At 42.4% G+C, this 22,172-nt stretch overlaps 1 protein-coding gene across 10 annotated transcripts in view; it reads left to right on the plus strand.

Moving 5' to 3' along the window:
- The window catches only part of TEX11 (testis expressed 11), a 285,428-nt gene that overhangs the window by 129,875 nt on the left and 133,381 nt on the right, over nt 1-22,172 (plus strand). For 9 of the 10 annotated variants that reach the window (XM_072125893.1, XM_072125894.1, XM_072125897.1 and 6 more), the window contains 2 exons: nt 5,095-5,176; nt 16,664-16,742. In XM_072125893.1, coding sequence (XP_071981994.1) covers nt 5,095-5,176; nt 16,664-16,742 — 161 coding nt within the window. The remainder of the gene's footprint in view (nt 1-5,094; nt 5,177-16,663; nt 16,743-22,172) is intronic. The other variant, XM_072125891.1, reaches the window with a different exon arrangement.

The raw sequence follows: 22,172 nt of genomic DNA on the forward strand, positions 1-22,172 counted from the left end.
GGCCACAATATTTCAAATTTTTTGGTAATGTAACACAGTTGTTCGTGGTGCACAGTTTGCCCCTTAAGGAGCTACTCACGGTATAAGACCGGTCCACACAGTCTTTGAAAAAGTCCACAAAATAGAGAAAAATATTTTCACTATGACCGGAGCTCCAAGGATTCTAAAACTTCGATGAACAGCACCAATCTTCAATTTCTCCTGCTGAAAGTATGTCACCATTCAGACTAGCACCATCGCACTCTCATTCTCCTCCTTTATTATATTGTAACTGGAAGAAAATATGCAGGCAGATGGTGTTGTACGTTCCAACAAGGTTAAAATTTATTCCAATTCATTATACTCACAAAAATCCAATAAAAATGCGCATATCACAAATTCACATAACGGGACGCTAGCTTTCTCTCCGCCCTTCTCTCTTCTATCTTCCGGCATGGAGGCGGCCATGGTTTCTTAGTGGCCGCGCATACTATGACGTCAGCAGCGGCCGCGTCATAGTATGCGCATGCTAGAAGAAAACATGGCCGTGTCCATGCCGGAAGAGAGAAGAGAGAGAGACATCGGGAACATCGGTAAGTCGCGCCGACATCGGGGAGCCGCGCTGACATCGGAGGGTGAGTATATAAGTTTATTTTTTTAAGGGCCGTGGGGGCAGGCTGGCTGTATACTACTAGGGGCTTGCTGTATACTATTAGGGGCTTGCTGTATGCCACTAGGGGCTTGCTGTATGCCACTAGGGGCTTGCTGTATGCCACTAGGGGCTTGCTGTATGCTACTAGGGGCTTGCTGTATACTACTAGGGGGCTGCTGTATACTACTAGGGGCTTGCTGTATACTACTAGGGGCTTGCTGTATACTACTAGGGGCTTGCTGTATACTACTAGGGGGCTGCTGTATACTACTAGGGGCTGCTGTATACTACTAGGGGCTGCTAAATACTACATGGGGGCTGGCAGGCTGTATACTACTGGGGGGGTTTGACCAATGCATTTCCCACCCTCGGCTTATACTCGAGTCAGTAGTTTTTCCCAGTTTTTGGTGGTAAAATTAGGGGTCTCGGCTTATACTCGGGTCGGCTTATACTCTAGTATATACGGTAATTCATTTTGGGTGTCTATGGCTTATTCATGATATTTTATTAACTATTTAAAGGAGGACTTTAGCACTTTTTTTCCCCCTGCTCACCGTAACGTAAAACTAATATTTTAGCTGTATTCTTGGGTTCACTATGATGGCGGTGACCTTCATTTAACAATTATCTCACAAAAAGGTGTTTTTATTTGCTAAAGTAGTAAAACATAAAAAAAACCCAGTAAATAATTGGTATCTACTTAATCGCACTAACCTACAGATAAATTTTTTTCTCATTTTTTTTTTATACTGTAGGATCTAACGTTTAAATGTCTTAATAAAAAAAAAAAAACAAGCAGCTGATGGAAACTGTGTTTCCCCGAAAATAAGACAGTGTCTTATATAAATGTTTGCTCCTATTGAGGCACTAGATCTTATTTTTAGGGATATCTTGTTTTTCCATGAACATGAACATTTATTGTTAAACAAAAAAAGTCTAATTTATTAATATGCGGTGGTCATGTCATCACATACACCGGCATAAACAGCCAAACTCTGAATTCCATCAAGAAAAAATTAAAGTACTTTTACTGATGCCAATATTTGTGAAAAAGCAAGATTTTTTTTTAATTTTAAGACATTCATGTCAACAATTTCTGTAACATCCTTATAACTGTAAAAACACTGAATTCCATCAAAATTGTATAAAGTAAAAGATCCATACCTCCCAACCGTCCCGTTTTTGACGTGACAGTCCCGTTTTTTGGGCTATATACACGCGTCACGGGCGGTTGGGAGAATGTCACGGCTCCCCCCCCCCTCTCCCCCGCTTTGTCCCGCCTCCTCCTGGCCCCGTAGATAAGAGCTGCAGAGCAGCGGAAACATCGGAGCCAGGAGGAGGCGGGACCAGCCCCTGCTACCTCCTCACATGATGAAGTCATGGCTGGCTGGCCCCGCCCCCTCCGCGAGTCAAGTCGGAGCCCGGGAGAAGGAGGTAAGAACCTGAGGGGACAGGGGGCCACAGGAAGAGGGGGCCAGGAGGAGGATACAGGACAGGGAGAGCTGGAGGACACAGTTGAAGGCTGCTGGGGGACAGGAGGAGGCTACTGGGGGACAGGAGGAGGCTACTGGGGGACAGGAGGAGGCTGCTGGGGGACAGGAGGAGGCTGCTGGGGGACAGGAGGAGGCTACTGGGGGACAGGAGGAGGCTACTGGGGGACAGGAGGAGGCTGCTGGGGGACAGGAGGAGGCTGCTGGGGGACAGGAGGAGGCTGCTGGGGGACAGGAGGAGGCTACTGGGGGACAGGAGGAGGCTACTGGGGGACAGGAGGAGGCTACTGGGGGACAGGAGGAGGCTACTGGGGGACAGGAGGAGGCTACTGGGGGACAGTGAAGGCTGCTGGGGGACAGGAGGAGGCTACTGGGGGACAGTGAAGGCTGCTGGGGGGCAGGAGGAGGCTGCTGGGGGGCAGGAGGAGGCTGCTGGGGGACAGTGAAGGCTGCTGGGGGACAGTGAAGGCTGCTGGGGGACAGTGAAGGCTGCTGGGAAACAGGAGGAGGCTGCTGGGGGACAGTGAAGGCTGTTGGGGGACAGTAGGAGGCTGCTGGGGGACAGGAGGAGGCTAATGGGGGGACAGGTGAAGGCTGCTGGGGGACACCGGAGGAGGCTGCTGGAGGACAGGAGCTGCAGGAGGAGGATGGAGGCCACAGGAGGAGGATGGAGGTCACAGGAGGAGGATGGTGGACATGAGCTACAGAAGGAGGATGGTGGACATGAGCTACAGAAGGAGGATGGAGGACATGAGCTACAGAAGGAGGATGGAGAACAGGGAGATACAGGAGGTGCAGGAGCTACAAGAGGAAACTGGAGGCCACAGGAGGAGGATGGAGGACAGGAGCTACAGGAGGAGGCTGGAGGACAAGAGGCAACAGGAGGAGGATGGAGGACAGGGGGGCACAGGAGGAGGATGGAGGACAGTAGGCTACAGGAAGAGGCTACAGGAGGAGGAGGGAGGAAAGGACACTACAGGAGGAGGATGGAGGGCAGGAGGAGGATGGAGGACAGGAGGAGGATGGAGGACAGGAGGAGGATGGAGGACAGGAGGATACAGGAGGAGGATAGAGGACAGGAGGAGGATGGAGGGCAGGAGGATACAGGAGGAGGATAGGGGACAGGAGGAGGATACAGGAGGAGGATGGAGGACAGGAGGAGGATGGAGGATACTGGAGAAGGATGGAGCTACAGGAGGATACGGGAGAAGGATGGAGGACAGGAGGAGGATGGAGGATACTGGAGAAGTATGGAGGACAGGAGGAGGATGGAGGACAGGAGGAGGATGGAGGATACTGGAGGAGGACGGAGGATACTGGAGAAGGATGGAGGACAGGAGGATACAGGAGGAGGATAGAGGACAGGAGGAGGATACAGGAGGAGGATGGAGGACAGGCGGATACAGGAGGAGGATGGAGGACAGGAGGAGGATGGAGGATACTGGAGAAGGATGGAGGACAGGAGGATACAGGAGGAGGATGGAGGACAGGAGGAGGATGGAGGATACTGGAGAAGGATGGAGGACAGGAGGAGGATGGAGGACAGGAGGAGGATGGAGGATACTGGAGAAGGATGGAGGACAGGAGGATACAGGAGGAGGATGGAGGACAGGAGGAGGATGGAGGATACTGGAGAAGGATGGAGGACATGAGGCCACAGGAGGAGGATACTGGAGAAGGATGGAGGACAGGAGGATACAGGAGGAGGATGGAGGATACTGGAGAAGGATGGAGGACAGGAGGAGGATGGAGGAGGATGGAGGATACTGGAGAAGGATGGAGGACAGGAGGCCACAGGAGGAGGATGGAGGATACTGGAGAAGGATGGAGGACAGGAGGCCACAGGAGGAGGATACTGGAGAAGGATGGAGGACAGGAGGAGGATGGACGATACTGGAGAAGGATGGAGGACAGGAGGAGGATGGAGGATACTGGAGAAGGATGGAGGACAGGAGGCCACAGGAGGAAAATGGAGGATACTGGAGAAGGATGGAGGACAGGAGGATACAGGAGGAGGATGGAGGACAGGAGGAGGATGGAGGATACTGGAGAAGGATGGAGGACAGGAGGCCACAGGAGGAGGATACTGGAGAAGGATGGAGGACAGGAGGATACAGGAGGAGGATGGAGGATACTGGAGAAGGATGGAGGACAGGAGGATACAGGAGTAGGATGGAGGATACTGGAGAAGGATGGAGGAGGATGGAGGATACTGGAGAAGGATGGAGGACAGGAGGCCACAGGAGGAGGATGGATAACAGGAGGCCACAGAATGAGGAGGATAGAGAACTGGGACCACACCATGTGAGGAGGGGTGGGGGTAGGGGTACAGATAGGATTATGTATAAATTTGGGAGATTAAATAAAAGTGGAAAACCAAATATAAAGGGAGGATAAAATTAAAGAGGTGTTTTATATGTTGCAGAGTTGCATTAAGTGTAATTATATGGGTCCACGGGGGGGGGGGCAAAGTAAGGGGCATTGTTCTATGTGGGGACCATCAAGGTCAATATTATATTATGCTTGTGGGTGTGGCAATGGGCGTGGTTTAGAAAAGAGGGAGGGGCTTTTTGTCCCGCTTTCTCTCACCCAAAAGTTGGGAGGTATGAAGATCTACTTATACTAATGGATGTCGTGGGGGAAGCCATAGCAGGCTGCTGCTAGGTCTTATTTTCAGGGGAGGCCTTATATTTCTAAGCCTGAAAAAAATATTGCACTAGGTCTTATTTTCAAGGGGTGTCTTATTTATGGGGAAACTGGGTAGCTGTTTTATTCTGTTCCCACACAAGAAAGAGTTGATACATTTTTAGCAGTATTCTATTTACCCTAAAAACAAGGCCATTGGAAAATCCAACTCTTGTCTTGCTTTGTGTTCTGGAATTTGATAATGGAAAAATGAAAAAATTGTGCTCTCTTCTGGCGAAAACACACAACCTGAATCAAACAACATAAATTTGTTAACATTTATTTCAGGAACATTTGCATCCAGCTGGTCTTTATCTGAAAATGAAAATACTTCTTCAGTGTTCTTTGCCTGATGATGTAATCAGCATGGGTAAGCGGATATAAATTGTATCTATTTCCACAAATATCAACTCCAGCACTGTCCAATCTCTAAACAAAGCAAATACAGATGGTCCCCTACTTAAGAACACCTGACTTACAGACTACCCCTAGTTACAAACGGACCTCTGGATATTGGTAATTTATTGTACTTTAGTCCTAGGCTACAATAATCAGCTGTAACAGTTATCAAAGGTGTCTGTAATGAAGATTTATTGTTAATCCTGATTCTTATGACAACCCAACATTTTTTAAATCCAATTGTCACAGAGACCAAAAAAGTTCTGGCTGGGATTACAATGATAAAATATACAGTTCTGACTTACATACAAATTCAACTTAAGAGCAAACCTACAGACCCTTTCTTGTATGTAACCCGGGGACTGCCTGTATTAGTAAACCAATTAAGACATAAAAGGGGGAATTAATTAATTTTTCCCCTTGGGTTTTTATTTTGCACTTGTTCAAACTGATTTATAGCGTTGGTGCCACAAACTTTTTATTTTTAAACTTTCAATTTGGGCACATAATTTGCTTCTGTCCCTTTTTTCTTCACTTTCAGTTTTCTGCATCTATTTTTGGTGCACATTTACACAAAAAAAGCACTTCTACCAAGTTCTAAATCCCTTCCTGAATGTAGATTGTCATTTCCGATGCCCACTTTTTTTCTTACTACTGTGTGCCACATACATTAAGGCTTTTTGCCACAATGTAAAATCATAGTCCAAAAAAGCACTAAAGTCGAAAAGCCCAAAAATGAGACACAAATCATTAATTGAATAATGGCGCACGGTCTTAATCTAGCGCATCCTGCACTGCTCGGGAAGTGTGCACCAACTTTTTTGGTGCACCTTTAACATACAGCATACAACACAAGTCTGGAATGCTGCTTTTGGTGCTGAATTTTGTGTTGCCGTGGACATAGTACAGCAGTGACACGGTACTGGCGCAAACACTTCATAAATTCATGTACAACCGGTTTGCAAAGTCAGAGACAGAATACTGTCTCAAACGTTTTGATAAATGTGGGCCATTATCTAAAAAAATGTGTACTCATATTAACAAATTAAAAGGAACCTTTCACCAGGGACCTCATTTTCACTAAAGACCGTTTGCAGAAGCCCATCACACCTGCAGTGCAAATTTGCCTTTGTGATAGGACATTGGGGCAGATTTACTTACCCGGTCCATTCGCGATCCAGAGGCGCGTTCTCTGCGCTTGATTCAGGTCTGGCCGGGATTCATTAAGGTAGTTCCTCCGCCGTCCACCAGGTGGCAGTGCTGCGCTGAAAAGCATCGGAACGCACTGGAGTTCACCGAGCTGGGCTGAGTGAAGTTAAGTGCAAGCTCACCGACAGATTCTTTTTTAAACGCGGCAGTTTTTCTGAATCCGTCGGGTTTTCATTCGGCCACGCCCCCCGATTTCCGTCGCGTGCATGCCAGCGCCGATGTGCCACATTCCATTCGCGTGCGCCAAATTCCCAGGGCAATTCAGGGAAAATCAGCGCAAATCGGAAATTTTCGGGTAACACGTCAGGAAAATGCGAATCGGGCCCTTAGTAAATGACCCCCATTATGTACAAACTACCTAGTTCCGCCATACACTGCAGAAGCGTGCACTGCTACCCAGGAGATGAGAACGCCGCAGCACAAAAGGGGCTCCAAAGAAGATAAGTATAAGTTGTTTTCTCGCAGCCCCCAGGCCAGCTATATATATTTTTTAACACTCAAACAATCCCTTTAACCCCTTAACGCTCTGCGCCGTAGCTCTACGGCGCAGAGGTATAAGGGATGTATGAAGAGGGCTCACGGGCTGAGTCCTCTTCATACAGAGGTGGGGGTTTTTGCATTTTGCAGAAAACCCCAACCGCTAATAACCGCGGTCGGTGCTTGCCATCTTTTTTCCGATCGCCGCGCCCCCGAACGTCATCGGGGGGCGGCGATCGGTTACCATGGTAGCCTCGGGTCTTCTTTTGACACGAGGCTACATGGCTTATGCAGGTTCATTACAATGAGCCAGTGGCTCATTGTAATGTATGACCTGCAAAAATGCCATATATTGCAATACTGTAGTATTGCAGAATATGGTAGGAGCGATCTGACCATCTAGGGTTAATGTACCCTAGATGGTCTAAAAAATAGTGGAAAAAAAAAGTTTAAAAAAATAAAAACAATTTATAAAATATTAAAAGTTCAAATCACCCCCCTTTCCCTAGAATGGATGTAAAACATAATAGTAAACAGTAACAGTAAAACATAACAGTAAAAATCACAAACATATTAGGTATCGCCGCGTCCCAAAATGCCCGATCTATCAAAATATAAAAACGGTTACGGACGGCGGTGACCTCCGAGGCGGGAAATTCCGCCCAAATGTCCGAAATGCGACTTTTACACCTTTTTACATAACATAAAAAATGTAATAAAAAATGATCAAAATATCGCACAGACCTCAAAATGGTAGCAATGAAAACGTCGCCTCATTTCGCAAAAAAGGACCCCTCACACATCTCCGTGCGCCAAAGTATGAAAAAGTTATTAGCGTCAGAAGATGGCAAAAATTTTTTTTTCTTTTTTGTACACTTTCGTTTAATTTTTGAAAATGTATTAAAACGCAACAAAACCTATATAAATTTGGTATCACCGCGATCGCACCGAACCAAAGAATAAAGTAAGCGTGTTATTTGGAGCGAAGAGTGAAAGTCGTAAAAACTGAGCCCACAAGAACGTGACACACGTGCAGTTCTTTTCAATTTTTCCACATTTGGAATTTTTTTTCAGCTTCGCAGTACACGGCATGTTAAAATAAATAACATTACGGGAAAGTAAAATTTGTTACGCACAAAATAAGCCCTCACACAGGTCTGTACACGTAAAAATGAAAAAGTTATGGATTTTTGAAGTTGGAGAGCAAGAAATGAGCCGAAAAACCCTGCGTCCTTAAGGGGTTAAAGTGATACAACTTCCCAATTTGAAATGAATATGCAATATCCTTGTAATGGAAAACCAAAATGAAGTTGAAGATACAACATGTCTGCTCTTGAGATAAGACAGTTCATGGCCACTTTCATGGGAAACTATACCATTCGGAGGATAATGAGAGAAAACATGTGCATACACGTTTTTTTCCATATAGTTTGGTGATGCACAGACATGGGGTATAAAACTTCCGTACTATAGCCTAGTGGTGGATTTGAGAGAATTGAGAGCTAGCTATTGACTGATGTTGTACTGATTGGGTACTTGTGGGACGCCTCAAGACCTGATGATATCTGTCAATACCTGTCATTCTACTGCTTGGTGATAGTCTGTGAAGACCCCTACCTGCTGGAAGGTCATCAATAATGCTGGACAGAGTTGTAAGTTGATAAGCCCGTGAAGATTTTGTGTGCCGGAGCTCATCAATGAAAGTTGACAGTGTTGTGAGTATAATATTTGATTTAACTCTTTATATACTTTTGTATTACAATAAATCTTTTAAATATTGTTGACTGTGTCATTTTTCTTATTCTATAACACGAAATCCAAAGAACCTGTCACTCTTTGTAATACAATCCTGAATGTAAAAAGGAAAACTTAAGTATAATGCCACATTTTGGAAAGCAGTTTGTATAAGTGGACTCCCGGGATTGGTGTGGATCAAGTTAGATACCAAATATTTTTTACAGGGCTTCTTAAAAGTTGTGCATTTAATCATAGGGGTTGTTTTCTAAATGGCATTGGAGGCCAAGTTTCCTTTCTAAATCCATGAAAAACTTGCATTCTTTCCCAGAATTCTTAGTGAAGCATTCATGGCCTATTAGTCTCTATATGCTTGCAGAGATGCTCTCTGTAAAGTTCCCTGACTGCTTCATTCGACAATGGAAATGCAGAGATGTCTTTGTGCCTCAAGCCTCTTGACAGGAAAATTTGCCTGCGCAAGTCTCACAGTAAAGTCGGGGTACTGCACTACAGCTTCAGAACATATGTGCCATGGGTCCGGCTCTTGCCAATGAAGCAGGGGTGTACTTAGCCAGCTTCGCTACATTACTGCGCAGGGAGTTCCAAAATGGGTCTGATGTGCCTCATCGGTCCCATTTCTAGGTAAGTGTAACTTTTTTTTATAGAGGGCACTAAACCACTGGTTCATAAGGACATAAAGAAGAAGTGGTTCATATATATAATGTGTGTGTGTATATATGTAATATATTTTAATTTATGTTGTATTTATGTAAAATTTATTTATATAACTATAATGATGTTGTTTGATAAAGTCATGTGACCTACCCCATTACTATAAATGTATGTACATTTCTCACTATTGAGTTTAACATAGCCAAAACATAGCATATAACTGGGATAAAAGACCACAAAGGTATTTCGGCACTTGATTTTGGAGTGCTGATTATTTTTTCTTTTTATTAATTTATATATATGTGCGGGCTGTCCGAAGCACTGTGTCCCCAGTGTCTAGTGGCATATACTGCCCTGTGGGAATATATATACAGGCAGTCCCCGGATTACATACAAGATAGGGTCTGTAGGTTTGTTCTTAAGTTGAATTTGTATGTAAGTCCCACATATATCTCTGAACTCATCAGCCAATATCGCCACACACGTAATCTCTGTTCCTCACAAGACCTTCAGCTTCAATCTGTTACCATCCGCTCTTCTCACAACCGCATCCAGGACTTCTCCCGTGCATCTCCTATACTCTGGAAATCTCTATCAAAATGTGTCAGACTGTCTCCCACTTTCCAAACCTTTAAACTTAACCTCAAAACCCACCTGTTCAGGTTCGCTTACAACGCACGTTAAGCGCACTGCTCTGCTCCCTCACCTCGTGTCTCCATCTTCCCTCCCATATAGATTTTGAACCTGGGCAGGGTCCTCCGTGCATTTGTTTTTCTCTTACTGTACATCACCATGGAATTTATGGTGCTCTATAAATAATAATAATATATATATATATACACATACATACATAATAAATGCCCAATAATCCAATAATAAATACAATGGGGGAGATATATACAGGCGGTCCCCTACTTAAGAACACTCGATTTACATACGACCCCTAGTTATAAACGGACCTCTTAATATTGGTAATTTATTGTACTTTAGTCCCAGGCTACAATAAACAGCTATAACAGTTATCAGAGGTGTCTGTTATGAAGCTTTAGTGTTAATATTGATTCTTATGACAACCCAACATTTTTAAAATCCAATTGTCACAGAGGCCAAAAATGTTCTGGCTGGGATTACAATGATAAAATATACAGTTCTGACTTACATACAAATTCAACTTAAGAACAAACCTGCAGACCCTATCTTGTATGTAACCCGGGGACTGCCTGTATATAAAAAAAATGTTTTTAGTTCTTATTGACAGATATATTTATCTGTCAGTATTTAAAAAATTACTGTACACCAGCAGTGCAACCTATTGTTTTTCCAGCTGAGACCCACAGATTTCTAATGTAGACATACATAGTAGTAAACTTTAGATTCTGAATACTGTCACGCACCAGCAGCAATGAATTTATTTATACATTTTTAATACTGTGTATCATTCACTGTAAGAAATAATTACTTAACGCCGAAGCCACTTTTCACCTTCCTAACACGGCCCATTTTTAAAAATCTCACATGTGTCTATTTTAAGTGGTTATGACTTTGGAACGCTTTAACATATCCAGTTGGTTTTAACCTGTTAACGCTCAACGTCCGATATATCGGACGCTGAGCTGATGCAGGTTCAGCTCAAGATCTGAGCCGTACCGCCATCGGGAAACACGGAGTGCCGGCTGTAACATATAGCCGGCACCCCAGTGTAACACCCGTTAAATGCATCTAACATACCTTCCGGGGGTCTTTCCCCCACGCCGATTGTTTCTACGGCATCTTTGGGGTCCGATCATGACCCCAGAGATGCCTGAAGGCAGTGCCTGAAAGATGACATCTATGACATCATGTGCATAGGCTGACACTGCTAATACCCTGCAATACATGAGTATTGCAGGATATTATCATGAACAAGCAATCAGATGATTGCTTGTTCATGTCCATGGTGGAAATAGTCAAAAAGTAAAAAATAAATGTTTTTCAATAAAAAAAATAAAGTAATCACTAAAAATGCCCATAAGCCCCATAACATATAAAGAGACATATAACGTCCGTAACACTCCGTAGAATAAAACGAAGTAATTATTGAACCCGCACGATGAACGGCGTTAAAAAAAAAACTGTTAAAAACCCGCAAAAACTGTGATTTTTACTTATTGAACCCCACAAAAAATGCAATAAAAAGTGTGATACTGGTGCAAAGTACAACATGTCTCGCAAAAAACAAGCCATCAACCAGCTTAGTAGCCAAAAAAGTAAAAATGTTATCCCACTTGGAAGACGGCAATGCAAAAATGATAGATTTTTCCCACATTAGGGTTTTATTTGGCAAATTAGTAAAACGTATGAAAAAATATTCATGTCTGGTATCCCCGTAATCATATCGACTCAAAGAATAAAGATAACATGATTATTAGGCTAAACAGTGAACACAAAAAATCCAGTACAGAATTGATTACTTTTACTCCTGCCCTCAAAAAAAGTTCTACATTTTCAACAGTAGGGGATACCAACCCCAAAATTGTAACACTGGAAAAAGCATCTCATCCCGCAAAAAAAATGCCGTCACATGGCCCCAATAACGAAAAAGCAAAAATTGTATAGCCTACAAAAGGGGCTAATGAGGAAACTAAAATCCTGGCAATTGCAGGGCGCTCCTTCCCTCCTGCACCTCGCTGTGCGCCTAGAAAACAAGTAACGGCCATATGTGGGGGGTCTCTGTACTCAGGAGAAATTGTAGAACAAATTGTATGGTGGGTTTTCTGTTTTTACCTTTTGGAAATGTGTAAACCGGCACAATTTGACCATTCTAAATTTCACCTCCATTTTGATTTCATTACTATGAAGATCTCAAGGGGTTAAAAATCTTCCTAAAAGCTGTTTATGAAAACTTGAGGGGTGCAGATTTGAAAATGGGTTGGTTATATAGGGAATTTTTGATGCTAAATATGTAAAATTTCATTCAAAACGGGATTTAGCCCCAAAATAATCAATTCTGAAAATACGGAAAATCTATGTTCGATTTGTAACCCGCGCGACATCAAAATAAATTATCCAGATATATTTTAAAAATTATGAAAATGTAAAGTAGACATATGGGAAATGTATTCAGCAACTTTTTTAGGTGGTAAATCTATCAGCCTGAAAACGCAATGATTTCGAATTTCGACAATGGCAAATTTTTCAAAAAAATCATCATTTTTTCTTTTTTTTTGTAAATAAATGCAAAACTTATCAACCAAAATTTACCACTAAAATGAAGTACAACATGTGAGGAAAAAAGGATCTCAGAATCGTCTAGATAAGTAACAGTGTTCAAAAGTTATAACCATATAAAGTGACGCAATTCAGAATACAAAAAATGTGACTGATCCTTAAGTTACAAAATGGCTGCGTCCTTAAGGAGTCAAGATTGTTTTTTTTGTGACACATTGTACTTCATGTTGGTTGAGAAACTTAAGCAATATGTTTAGTATTTATTTATGAAATAAATGGAAATTTGGTGAAGTTCCAAATTCAAAATTTTTAATAACTTGATAACTAACATTTTCCATACGTGGCATCATTTTTCAAACATCTTTTCCTTTCTTTAGGATGTTAGGAGGCTTATAACTTTAGGTGCAATTTTTCTGATTTTCACGAAAATCATCAAAACCTACTTTTGGAGGGTTTTAGAAGTGACTTTATAAGGCCCACATGACAGAACCCCCCCCAGAAATGACACAAATTTAGAAACTACACCCCACAAAATATTCAAAACAACCTTTGGGAATTTTGTTAACCCTATGAGCGTTTCATGAGGATAAAAAATAAATGAAAGTGAAATTACAGAAATGTAATTTTATCTTACAATAGATTCATTGAACACTAAAATTTGCACCTTCACAATGGGTTAAAAAGGAAAATGCATTTTACAATGTTTAGTGCAATTCCTCCTGTGTATGCCAATACCCATTTTGTCCCTGTACCCTGCTGTACGGGCACAGGGGGGCACTTGGAAGGGAAAGAGCGTTGTTGCATTTTTGGAGGGCAAATATGGCTGAAAATGTTTTCATGTGTCAGGATGCATTTGGAGAGCCCTAATGGTACCAAAACAGAGGAAAGTACACCCCTTGGAGAGTTTAGCCAGTTGTAATTTGTGTATTTGCCACAACAGGTGTTTGATTCAAGTAGGCCCCAAAAAGGAAAAAGGTGAAAATTGTCTCAAAAAAGTCACTTTTACCCCAAATTTTTGTAAGCCACAAGGGATAAAAGATGAAACAACCCCCATAAATGTGTAAAACTATTTCTCCTAAGCACAGAATTGCACCACTTGTGCATATAAAGTGTTGTATGGGTACACAGTAGGGTTTAGAAGTGAATTTGGCCTTTGAGAAGCCAGATTTGACAGACATCCTTTACATGTGTCAGAATACATTTGGAGAGCCCTAGTGGTACCAAAACAGAGGGTGGTAACCCCAACAAGTGTCACCATTTTGGAAAGTGCAACCTTTGGAGAATTTAGCAAGGTGTAATATGTGTATTTGCCCCTACAGGTGTTTGCTTCAATTAGGTCCCTAAAAGGAAAAAGATGAAAATTTGCCCAAAAAAGTCACTTTTACGGCTAATTTTTGTATCCCATAAGGAATTAAAGATGAAACAACCCCAAAAAATGTGTACTAGCATTTCTCCCGAGTATAAAATTGTCCCGCACATGCAAATAAAATGTTGTATGGGTACGCAGTGAAGCTCAGAAAGGAAAGAGGGGTGTTTTTCTTTTAGAAGCCAAATTTGACAGACATCCTTTACATGTGTCAGGATGCATTTAGAGAGCTGTAGTGGTACCAAAAGAGAGGGGAACCCCAACAACTGTCACCATTTTGGAAAGTACATCCCTTAGAGAATTTAGTAAGGTGTAATATGTGTATTTGTCCATAAAGGTGTTTCATTTAATTTGGATAAAGACGAAAATTTTCCTATAAAGGTAATTTTACCCCTTATTTTTTATAGCCACATAAGATAAAAAATGTAATAACCCCCCAAAATGTGTAAACCTATTTCTCTCTAGTGTAGAAGTACCCCCACATGTGCATATAAAATGTTGTATGGGCGCACAGTAGAAGGAAAGAGGGATGTTTGCCTTTTAGAAGCCAAATTTGAAAGAAATGTTTTACCTGCATTTGGAGAACCCTAGTGGTATAAAACAGATACGAATCCGAAAAGTGACCCTTATTTTTGAATGCACACCCCTTAGAGAATTTTTCAATGTGTAATATACACTCACCGGCCACTTTATTAGGTACACCTGTCCAAATGCTCGTTAACACTTAATTTCTAACCAGCCAATCACATGGCAGCAACTCAGTGCATTTAGGCATGTAGACATGGTCGAGACAATCTCCTGCAGTTCAAACCGAGCATCAGTATGGGGAAGAAAGGTGATTTGAGTGCCTTTGAATGTGGCATGGTTGTTGGTGCCAGAAGGGCTGGTCTGAGTATTTCAGAAACTGCTGATCTACTGGGATTTTCACGCACAACCATCTCTAGGGTTTACAGAGAATGGTCCGAAAAAGAAAAAACATCCAGTGAGCGGCAGTTCTGTGGGCGGAAATGCCTTGTTGATGCCAGAGGTCAGAGGAGAATGGGCAGACTGGTTCGAGCTGATAGAAAGGCAACAGTGACTCAAATCTCCACCCGTTACAACCAAGGTAGGCAGAAGAGCATCTCTGAACGCACAGTACGTCGAACTTTGAGGCAGATGGGCTACAGCAGCAGAAGACCACACCGGGTGCCACTCCTTTCAGCTAAGAACAGGAAACTGAGGCTACAATTTGCACAAGCTCATCGAAATTGGACAGTAGAAGATTGGAAAAACGTTGCCTGGTCTGATGAGTCTCGATTTCTGCTGCGACATTCGGATGGTAGGGTCAGAATTTGGCATCAACAACATGAAAGCATGGATCCATCCTGCCTTGTATCAACGGTTCAGGCTGGTGGTGGTGGTGTCATGGTGTGGGGAATATTTTCTTGGCACTCTTTGGGCCCCTTGGTACCAATTGAGCATCGTTGCAACGCCACAGCCTACCTGAGTATTGTTGCTGACCATGTCCATCCCTTTATGACCACAATGTACCCAACATCTGATGGCTACTTTCAGCAGGATAATGCGCCATGTCATAATGCTGGAATCATCTCAGACTGGTTTCTTGAACATGACAATGAGTTCTCTGTACACAAATGGCCTCCACAGTCACCAAATCTCAATCCAATATGGACCAAAATCTCTGAGGAATGCTTCCAGCACCTTGTTGAATCTAAACCACGAAGAATTGAGGCAGTTCTGAAGGCAAAAGGGGGTCCAACCCGTTACTAGCATGGTGTACCTAATAAATTGGCCGGTGAGTGTATGTATTTGCCCCTACAGGTGAATGATTCAATTAGGCCCTAAAAATTTAAAAAGTGAAAATTTTCCTATAAATGTCACTTTTATCCCTAATTTTTGTAAGCCACAAGGGATAATATATGAAATAACCCTGACAAAGGTGTAAAACTATTTCTCATGAGTGTAGAAGTACCCCACATGTGCATATAAAATGCTGTATGGTCACACAGTAGAGGAAAAGAGGGATGTTTGTCTTTTAGAAGCCAAATTTGACAGAAATCCTTCTCATGTGTCAGGATTTGGAGAGCCCTAGTTGTACCAAAACAGAGGAAAACCTGAAAAGTGACCCTAATTGTTGAATGTACACCCCTTAGGGAATTTAGCAAGGTGTAATATGTGGTGTAGTGTAATACACGTGGTGAAATGAGCATTTGGAACATAATGGTGGTTTCCAAATATGATGTGCAATGGAGTCCAAGATCGAAATTGCAATTATTTCTGGAAAGTTCAGTGCCCATTATGTGATGCCCCGTTTCTGCAACTGTAAAATGTCAGCTCTCTGATTAGGAAGCCATATTTCCTGACGCAAGAAAGACCCAACATGTGATCTTAAATGCAACCAGAAACCCAGCAGGGCTCCGGAACGATAAAGCACTTGGAATATAAATAAATAATAAAAATAAATAAATAAAGAACTTGGAGAATTATAAAGGATCTGCTAACAATTCCAGAGACTTAGAGGGGATATAGAAAAACCTAAATAAAAAACATAAAACCTACAAGTGCCCCTAGTTTGCAAACTACATCCCGCAATGAAATAATGGAGGGGTATAGGGAACAATGTGACCTAACAGTTGTTACAATTATTCATTTTACCGAAATTAATTTACAACAGGTTACAGGTTACAATAATAACTTTACAGCTTGAAATTACTGACTCATTGCTATTAACCTGTGTCTGCAAAACCAAAAGCAGACGTACACATGAGAATATTATATATCTTTTTTTCACAGCAGCCATAGAGATGCTTCAACATGAATTGTCATTGGATATTTACTTAAACACAGTAAAACAACTTATGGAACATAATAGGTAAGATGGCTTTTAAGCTGAAAAAAAGTGGTAAAAAGTACAGTATGTCATGTCATGATTCATTTCTTTTTGAAACTATAAAGGCTTCTTTTTGTATTTCATGCCATGAAAGAAACAAAAACTAGAAGGTATTACGCGGCTTGACAATATACTGGTAGTGGTTTATTAGGCCAATTGCTGATAACAGTTAATGTTATTAATCAGATCTGGCCACAGTCTGTTATTGGTCAATGTTCTGATGCTGGCTTGGTCACTGTAGGTGTTTTTCATAACAATATTTCCCAGATATCTTAAACTGATAGGGCGCTTTTATTTCAACTTTATTTTAGTAATGTGTGAGGGCAGGATCTTGGGTAACTTACTAATATACATTTATGAAAATTTCTATACTGCATTCTTGAAATGGTAAGCCATGGAAATGCTATTAACCTTATCAGAAATCTATCCCCATCCATAAAATGGCAGAGTTATGACAGTATTCAGTCTTATCACATTGCCACTTAGTTTATTGATCCACGAAGGACAGCATCTCACAGTACAGGTATTTTAAAAAATAATATGAAGCACTGGAGCATCTGTGCAGAGCTTCATCTATGTGATTTCTCACTGTATCAGTGAAGTATAATATGGTGTGGGTTAAGGTTAGGTTTGGCTGCACAAGACCCTGCAGAGACCAGGAGGGATATTGGAAAACTTTTTCTGGATCAATTTGGTGCAATGGATAAGTCTGTGCCTTTGCCTCCTCCACGTCGCCAAGATGGCCGACTCTGGAATACTTCTGTAATGACGATCTTCACAATCAAGGTCCTGCTGACACACTCAGAACCATGTCCTGCCTTCTGTATCACACCTCCCCGGCCTCAAACTCTCCGATCTTCCAGCGTGGCACCAGTTCAATGTGGCCATACTGTCTGTGTCCCAGATTCCCCAGCTCACACTAAAATATGCAGCTGTGGATTACCAGCCAACATTTACCCCAATCCTGCAGGTCTTGTGGCTACTGATGAAGCTGCACCAGCTGCACTTCCCTGGGCCAATGCCTGATCCTACAGTCTCTCCTTCCTAGGAGACCTGTACAGTGCCTCAGCAACCCGCCTCACTCCACAGCCTGGGCTCATGAACCCCCAGGTTCCACTTTAGTACACGGCGTGGAAGAATAAATACCGTCACTATGAATTGCAATTTGTTATGCAGAAAACAAGCCTTCACAGCTCTTTACGTTAGATTTTTGTCCCTTCTACCTGCGTGGTTGTGGCGCACTCCTCACACTGCTTGTTCCTGGCTCTACCAGACCTCCACCTTCAGTACCAACAATTTGACAGAATACAGAAAGGATCCCATGCTGGATAACTTGTCTGGTAGAGTAGTATAGCCTATTCTGCAATGTGGAAGCTGAAACAATCGGTACTACATATTAAACTATGCGAAACTTGGAGACTGCAGAATCCCTCAGTTATTTCAGTTTTTATTCCTCTCCACATGGGGTTTATAGAAGGTTAATTATGTCCTGACTCAACTCGCTTCCCCCACTTACTTCTAGCTCCATTGGAAATATCTTCTTGCCTGACAATGCCCCTGTCTGTTACTCTTTCAGACTCCTCTTCTTAAATCGGAAGGAGTGGGCATGGAGTTTTAATGAGGCTTAATGAGTCTTTACTCCTAGACGCAGTCTTTATTGATGAGATCTCCTGCACCATCGCTCATTTTGCCCCGGACCATGTTGGAGACCCTGCCTCTACCTTGGTTCGATGGGAGACCTTCAAGGGCTCCATACGAAGTGTCCTCATCAACCATGGCTCTCGCCTTAAAAAAAAAGCTCACACCCCACACAAAGCACTTGAGAAGATCTCTTCCCTTGAGTTAAGGCACATAGAGGCCCTCTCCCCCCTGTACCGCGCAAACTCCAAGCTGTCAGACTGGAGGTTAAACATTTGCTAATTTCTGAATTTGGCAGCATGATAAAAGTGTACTGTAGAAAGTTCTATGAATAAAGGAACAAATGGCCTGGATGTTAGCTGGAGCCTTTAGAAGTACTTTTACATTTCATTTCTTTTATCATAAATATTTTATAGAATTTTTCAACAAATGAATATGAGCTGCCAACCCAGGCATGGGATACTGTCCCTGTGGTGCAAAGTTTGCATACAATGCAGTATCGTAGTTACTAACACATGGATAATAACTTGGACAAAACATACATTATCAACATTGATCACACATTCTTCCTACATTTCATTTCTTTTACACCAACCTCTAAAATCTACCCTCACTCTCAGCAGGCCTGTTCTCCTCAAACCTGAGGAATCCTAAAAGGAAACCTACCACTTGTAGTGGCAGGTTTCAGATGGCAATACCGGGCACCAGCTCAGGGTGAGCTGGTGCCAGAGCTTATTTTAGTTAGTGTTTTAAACCGCGGTATCGCGGTTTTAAACACTTTTTAAACTTTATAGCCGGCGCAGGCAGGTACGCGCTCGGCGCTTACCGTGCACGCGGCTACATAGGAAGTGAATGAGAGCCGCGTGCATGGTATGCGCCGAGCGCGTACCTGCCTGTGCCAGCTATAATGTTTAAAAAGTGTTTTAAACCGCGATACCGCGGTTTAAAACACTAACTAAAATAAGCTCCGGCACCAGCTCACCCTGAGCTGATGCCCGGTATTGCCATCGCAAACCTGCCACTACAAATGGTAGGTTTCCTTTAATCCTACAGATCTTTCATTGGTAGTGAAAGCCCTGCCTGAAAGGAAAACTCTGGCCTAGACAGATTTACTGGGGAACTTTATAAGCATTTCTTACATGAACTTAGCTCCATTTTGCTACAGGCGTTCAATGCTCCTGATTTCCCCTTCCCTCAACAGGCCACTTCTGCACATGTCGTGGTCATCCCTAAGCCTGTCAAAGATCCTCAACTGTGTTCTAGCTACTGACCTATTTCCTTACTGAACATGGATCTTATGATTTTTGCTAGGTTAAACTCTCTCTTACCTTCACTCATTCACCAGGACCAGGTGGGATTCGTGCAAGTCAGGGAGGCCCTTGACAATACTCTAAAGACCCGAGACATTATCCATCATGCCCAGACCCACAATATACCCATGATGATCCTGTCATTGATGATCCTTTCATTGGATGGTGAGAAGGCTATTGACAGGATTCTATTCTTGTACATTAATCCATCTGCCCAACATAAAATTAATCGCACCTTCTCGACCCCATGCTCTATTCACAATGGTGCACGTCAGGGGTCTATTAGGGGAAATTAGGTGTATACACATAGTGGGAGCAGAATACAAATGTTTGGCTTTTGCAGAATATCTCCTAGTCTATATTACTGACTCTTCACTTCCTATTTTGATGACTGAAATGAGTGCTTTTGGCCACTGATCTAACTTCCGTGTTAACATGAAGAAATCTGAGGCTCTTAAGATTTCATTGCCAGCTTCTGTGGTGTTCACTGTAATCTCCAGGTTCCTTTTTTTGCCACCATGAGGCATCAATTATTTTGGGGTGAAGATTTCCAAGTACTTAACAAGGCTATTCCCTTCCAAAGCTTTCCACGTGACCTCGGACTTGGTTGTCATCAACTCAGGATCCCATTCCTCTTTCATTCACTAATGCCCACATAACCTTTGGGCTACTTAATGGGGTTGTACAAGATTTATGAAAGAATGAAAAGGTGGCTGGGAGGGGGCTGCTTAAAAAAATGAAGATGCACTTACTTTTGGACGCCCTCCTTGTGCCCTGTTCTGCTGTCTCTCTGGTCCGTGCGCCATGTAAACAAACATGGCCTACGGAGCAGTGCTGAATTCAGCTTCTGGCCGGACCCGACAACTATCCGGCCAGCTTACGGTGGGCGTGAAGCTGAATCCAGCACTTCTCCAACGCCCATGTTTGTTTACATGGCGCGTGGACTGGACCGAAAGCAGCGTGGGACACCCAGAAGGGCGTCGGAAGGTAAGTACATCTTTATTTTTTAAGCACATGTTTTTTTCGTAACTCTCGGACAACCCCTTTAATGTCATATAGAAACAGGGTAGTGTGAAGGAAATCGTGTTTCTGACCCCTGAAATGTACGCAAGATCACTTAGTTATCCTTTTATAGACACTCCGAGAATGCACGGGTTCTGAGAGACGCAGGAAGAGATTTAAAGTTGTCCACACAACTTCTGGATATGGCACAACAATAAATTCCAGCCCTGAATGGCTATGAGACCCCTTTCACTAGCCCCTAGATATATTTACAGTTAAGCAGAGTACAAAATACAAAGGTAGCACTACTAGTATCAGCAGTTCAGTAAGTTAGTTACCTTGTATGTCGGCCTAATGGAACCTGATAGTCCAGACCTTAAGATCTTCTTCTGCACTTGATGGTAAAATGGGTGCCCAGACAAAGATGATGTGGCCTCAGAGGTGTCTGATTATATCAGGTGCAGACACCCCTCTATCCACCCCTTGGAGCGGTCAGGGGTCCCTCCTACCTGGTATTACGTCCAGAAACCTGGAGAAGTCATAGCTTCTGTAGGGGAAGTCATAGGGTCATGGTTCAGGTATCATTGGATCCGGATGAATCCCTCGATTTGATTTGATACCAAACCTGCTATGGCCTTATCCAGAGATATTTATTTCTCTGGACCCAAGGGTGCTAGAGCATCTGTAATTGGACCACTATGATCCCTTGAAGATAATGAATCCAAGTGTGTAATTGCCATTGGGCTGAGATAGACCATAGAGATAGAACATAGCTAGCTAAAGTGTTATCTAATTGTGATGAGGTTAGAGGGAGGTGGGGGATTTTAGTAGTACTGTATAAGGCCCCCTTCCCCTTGGCCATATTTATTACAGGTAGTATCAAGCATATTTGTATGTATACAATTAGAAATGTATTATTTATTATTATTTCACATATATATTGACAAGGGACAACGCGTTTCGGGGATTGTATTACCCCTTTGTCAGGTCCGATAAACAGTTCTGTAACAATGAGAAGATAGTAAAAAAAAATAATTATATGTAGAATGAATTATGACACTAAATAAAATGTTGGGTGTAGTCGTATTTACATAATATGCAATTAGGGAGACAAACCATTATTATGAAAAGAGTAATAGAATCCAGTTAAGTAAAATGGATAAAAAGACAATGAAAAGGTTCATATAAAAAGTCCATAAATACATGTGCATAAAATAGCAATCATATGTTAAGTCCATAAATAAATTCATAAGAAAATTCATATGCATAAAATAGTCATCAATTTAAAAAGGATGTTATAAAAACTTACAGCAAACATAAATAGACATTTCATAGATATTGTACTGACCAGTCTAGTTGCTTAAAGGGGTATTCCGGGAATATGAACGTCTGACACAAAAACCCTTGATGATATAAATAAATGAATCCAACAATACTCAATGTCATTAGTCACAAAACGGAG

This window comes from Engystomops pustulosus, chromosome 9 (assembly GCF_040894005.1).
Source record: "Engystomops pustulosus chromosome 9, aEngPut4.maternal, whole genome shotgun sequence".
NCBI lineage: Eukaryota > Metazoa > Chordata > Amphibia > Anura > Leptodactylidae > Engystomops > Engystomops pustulosus.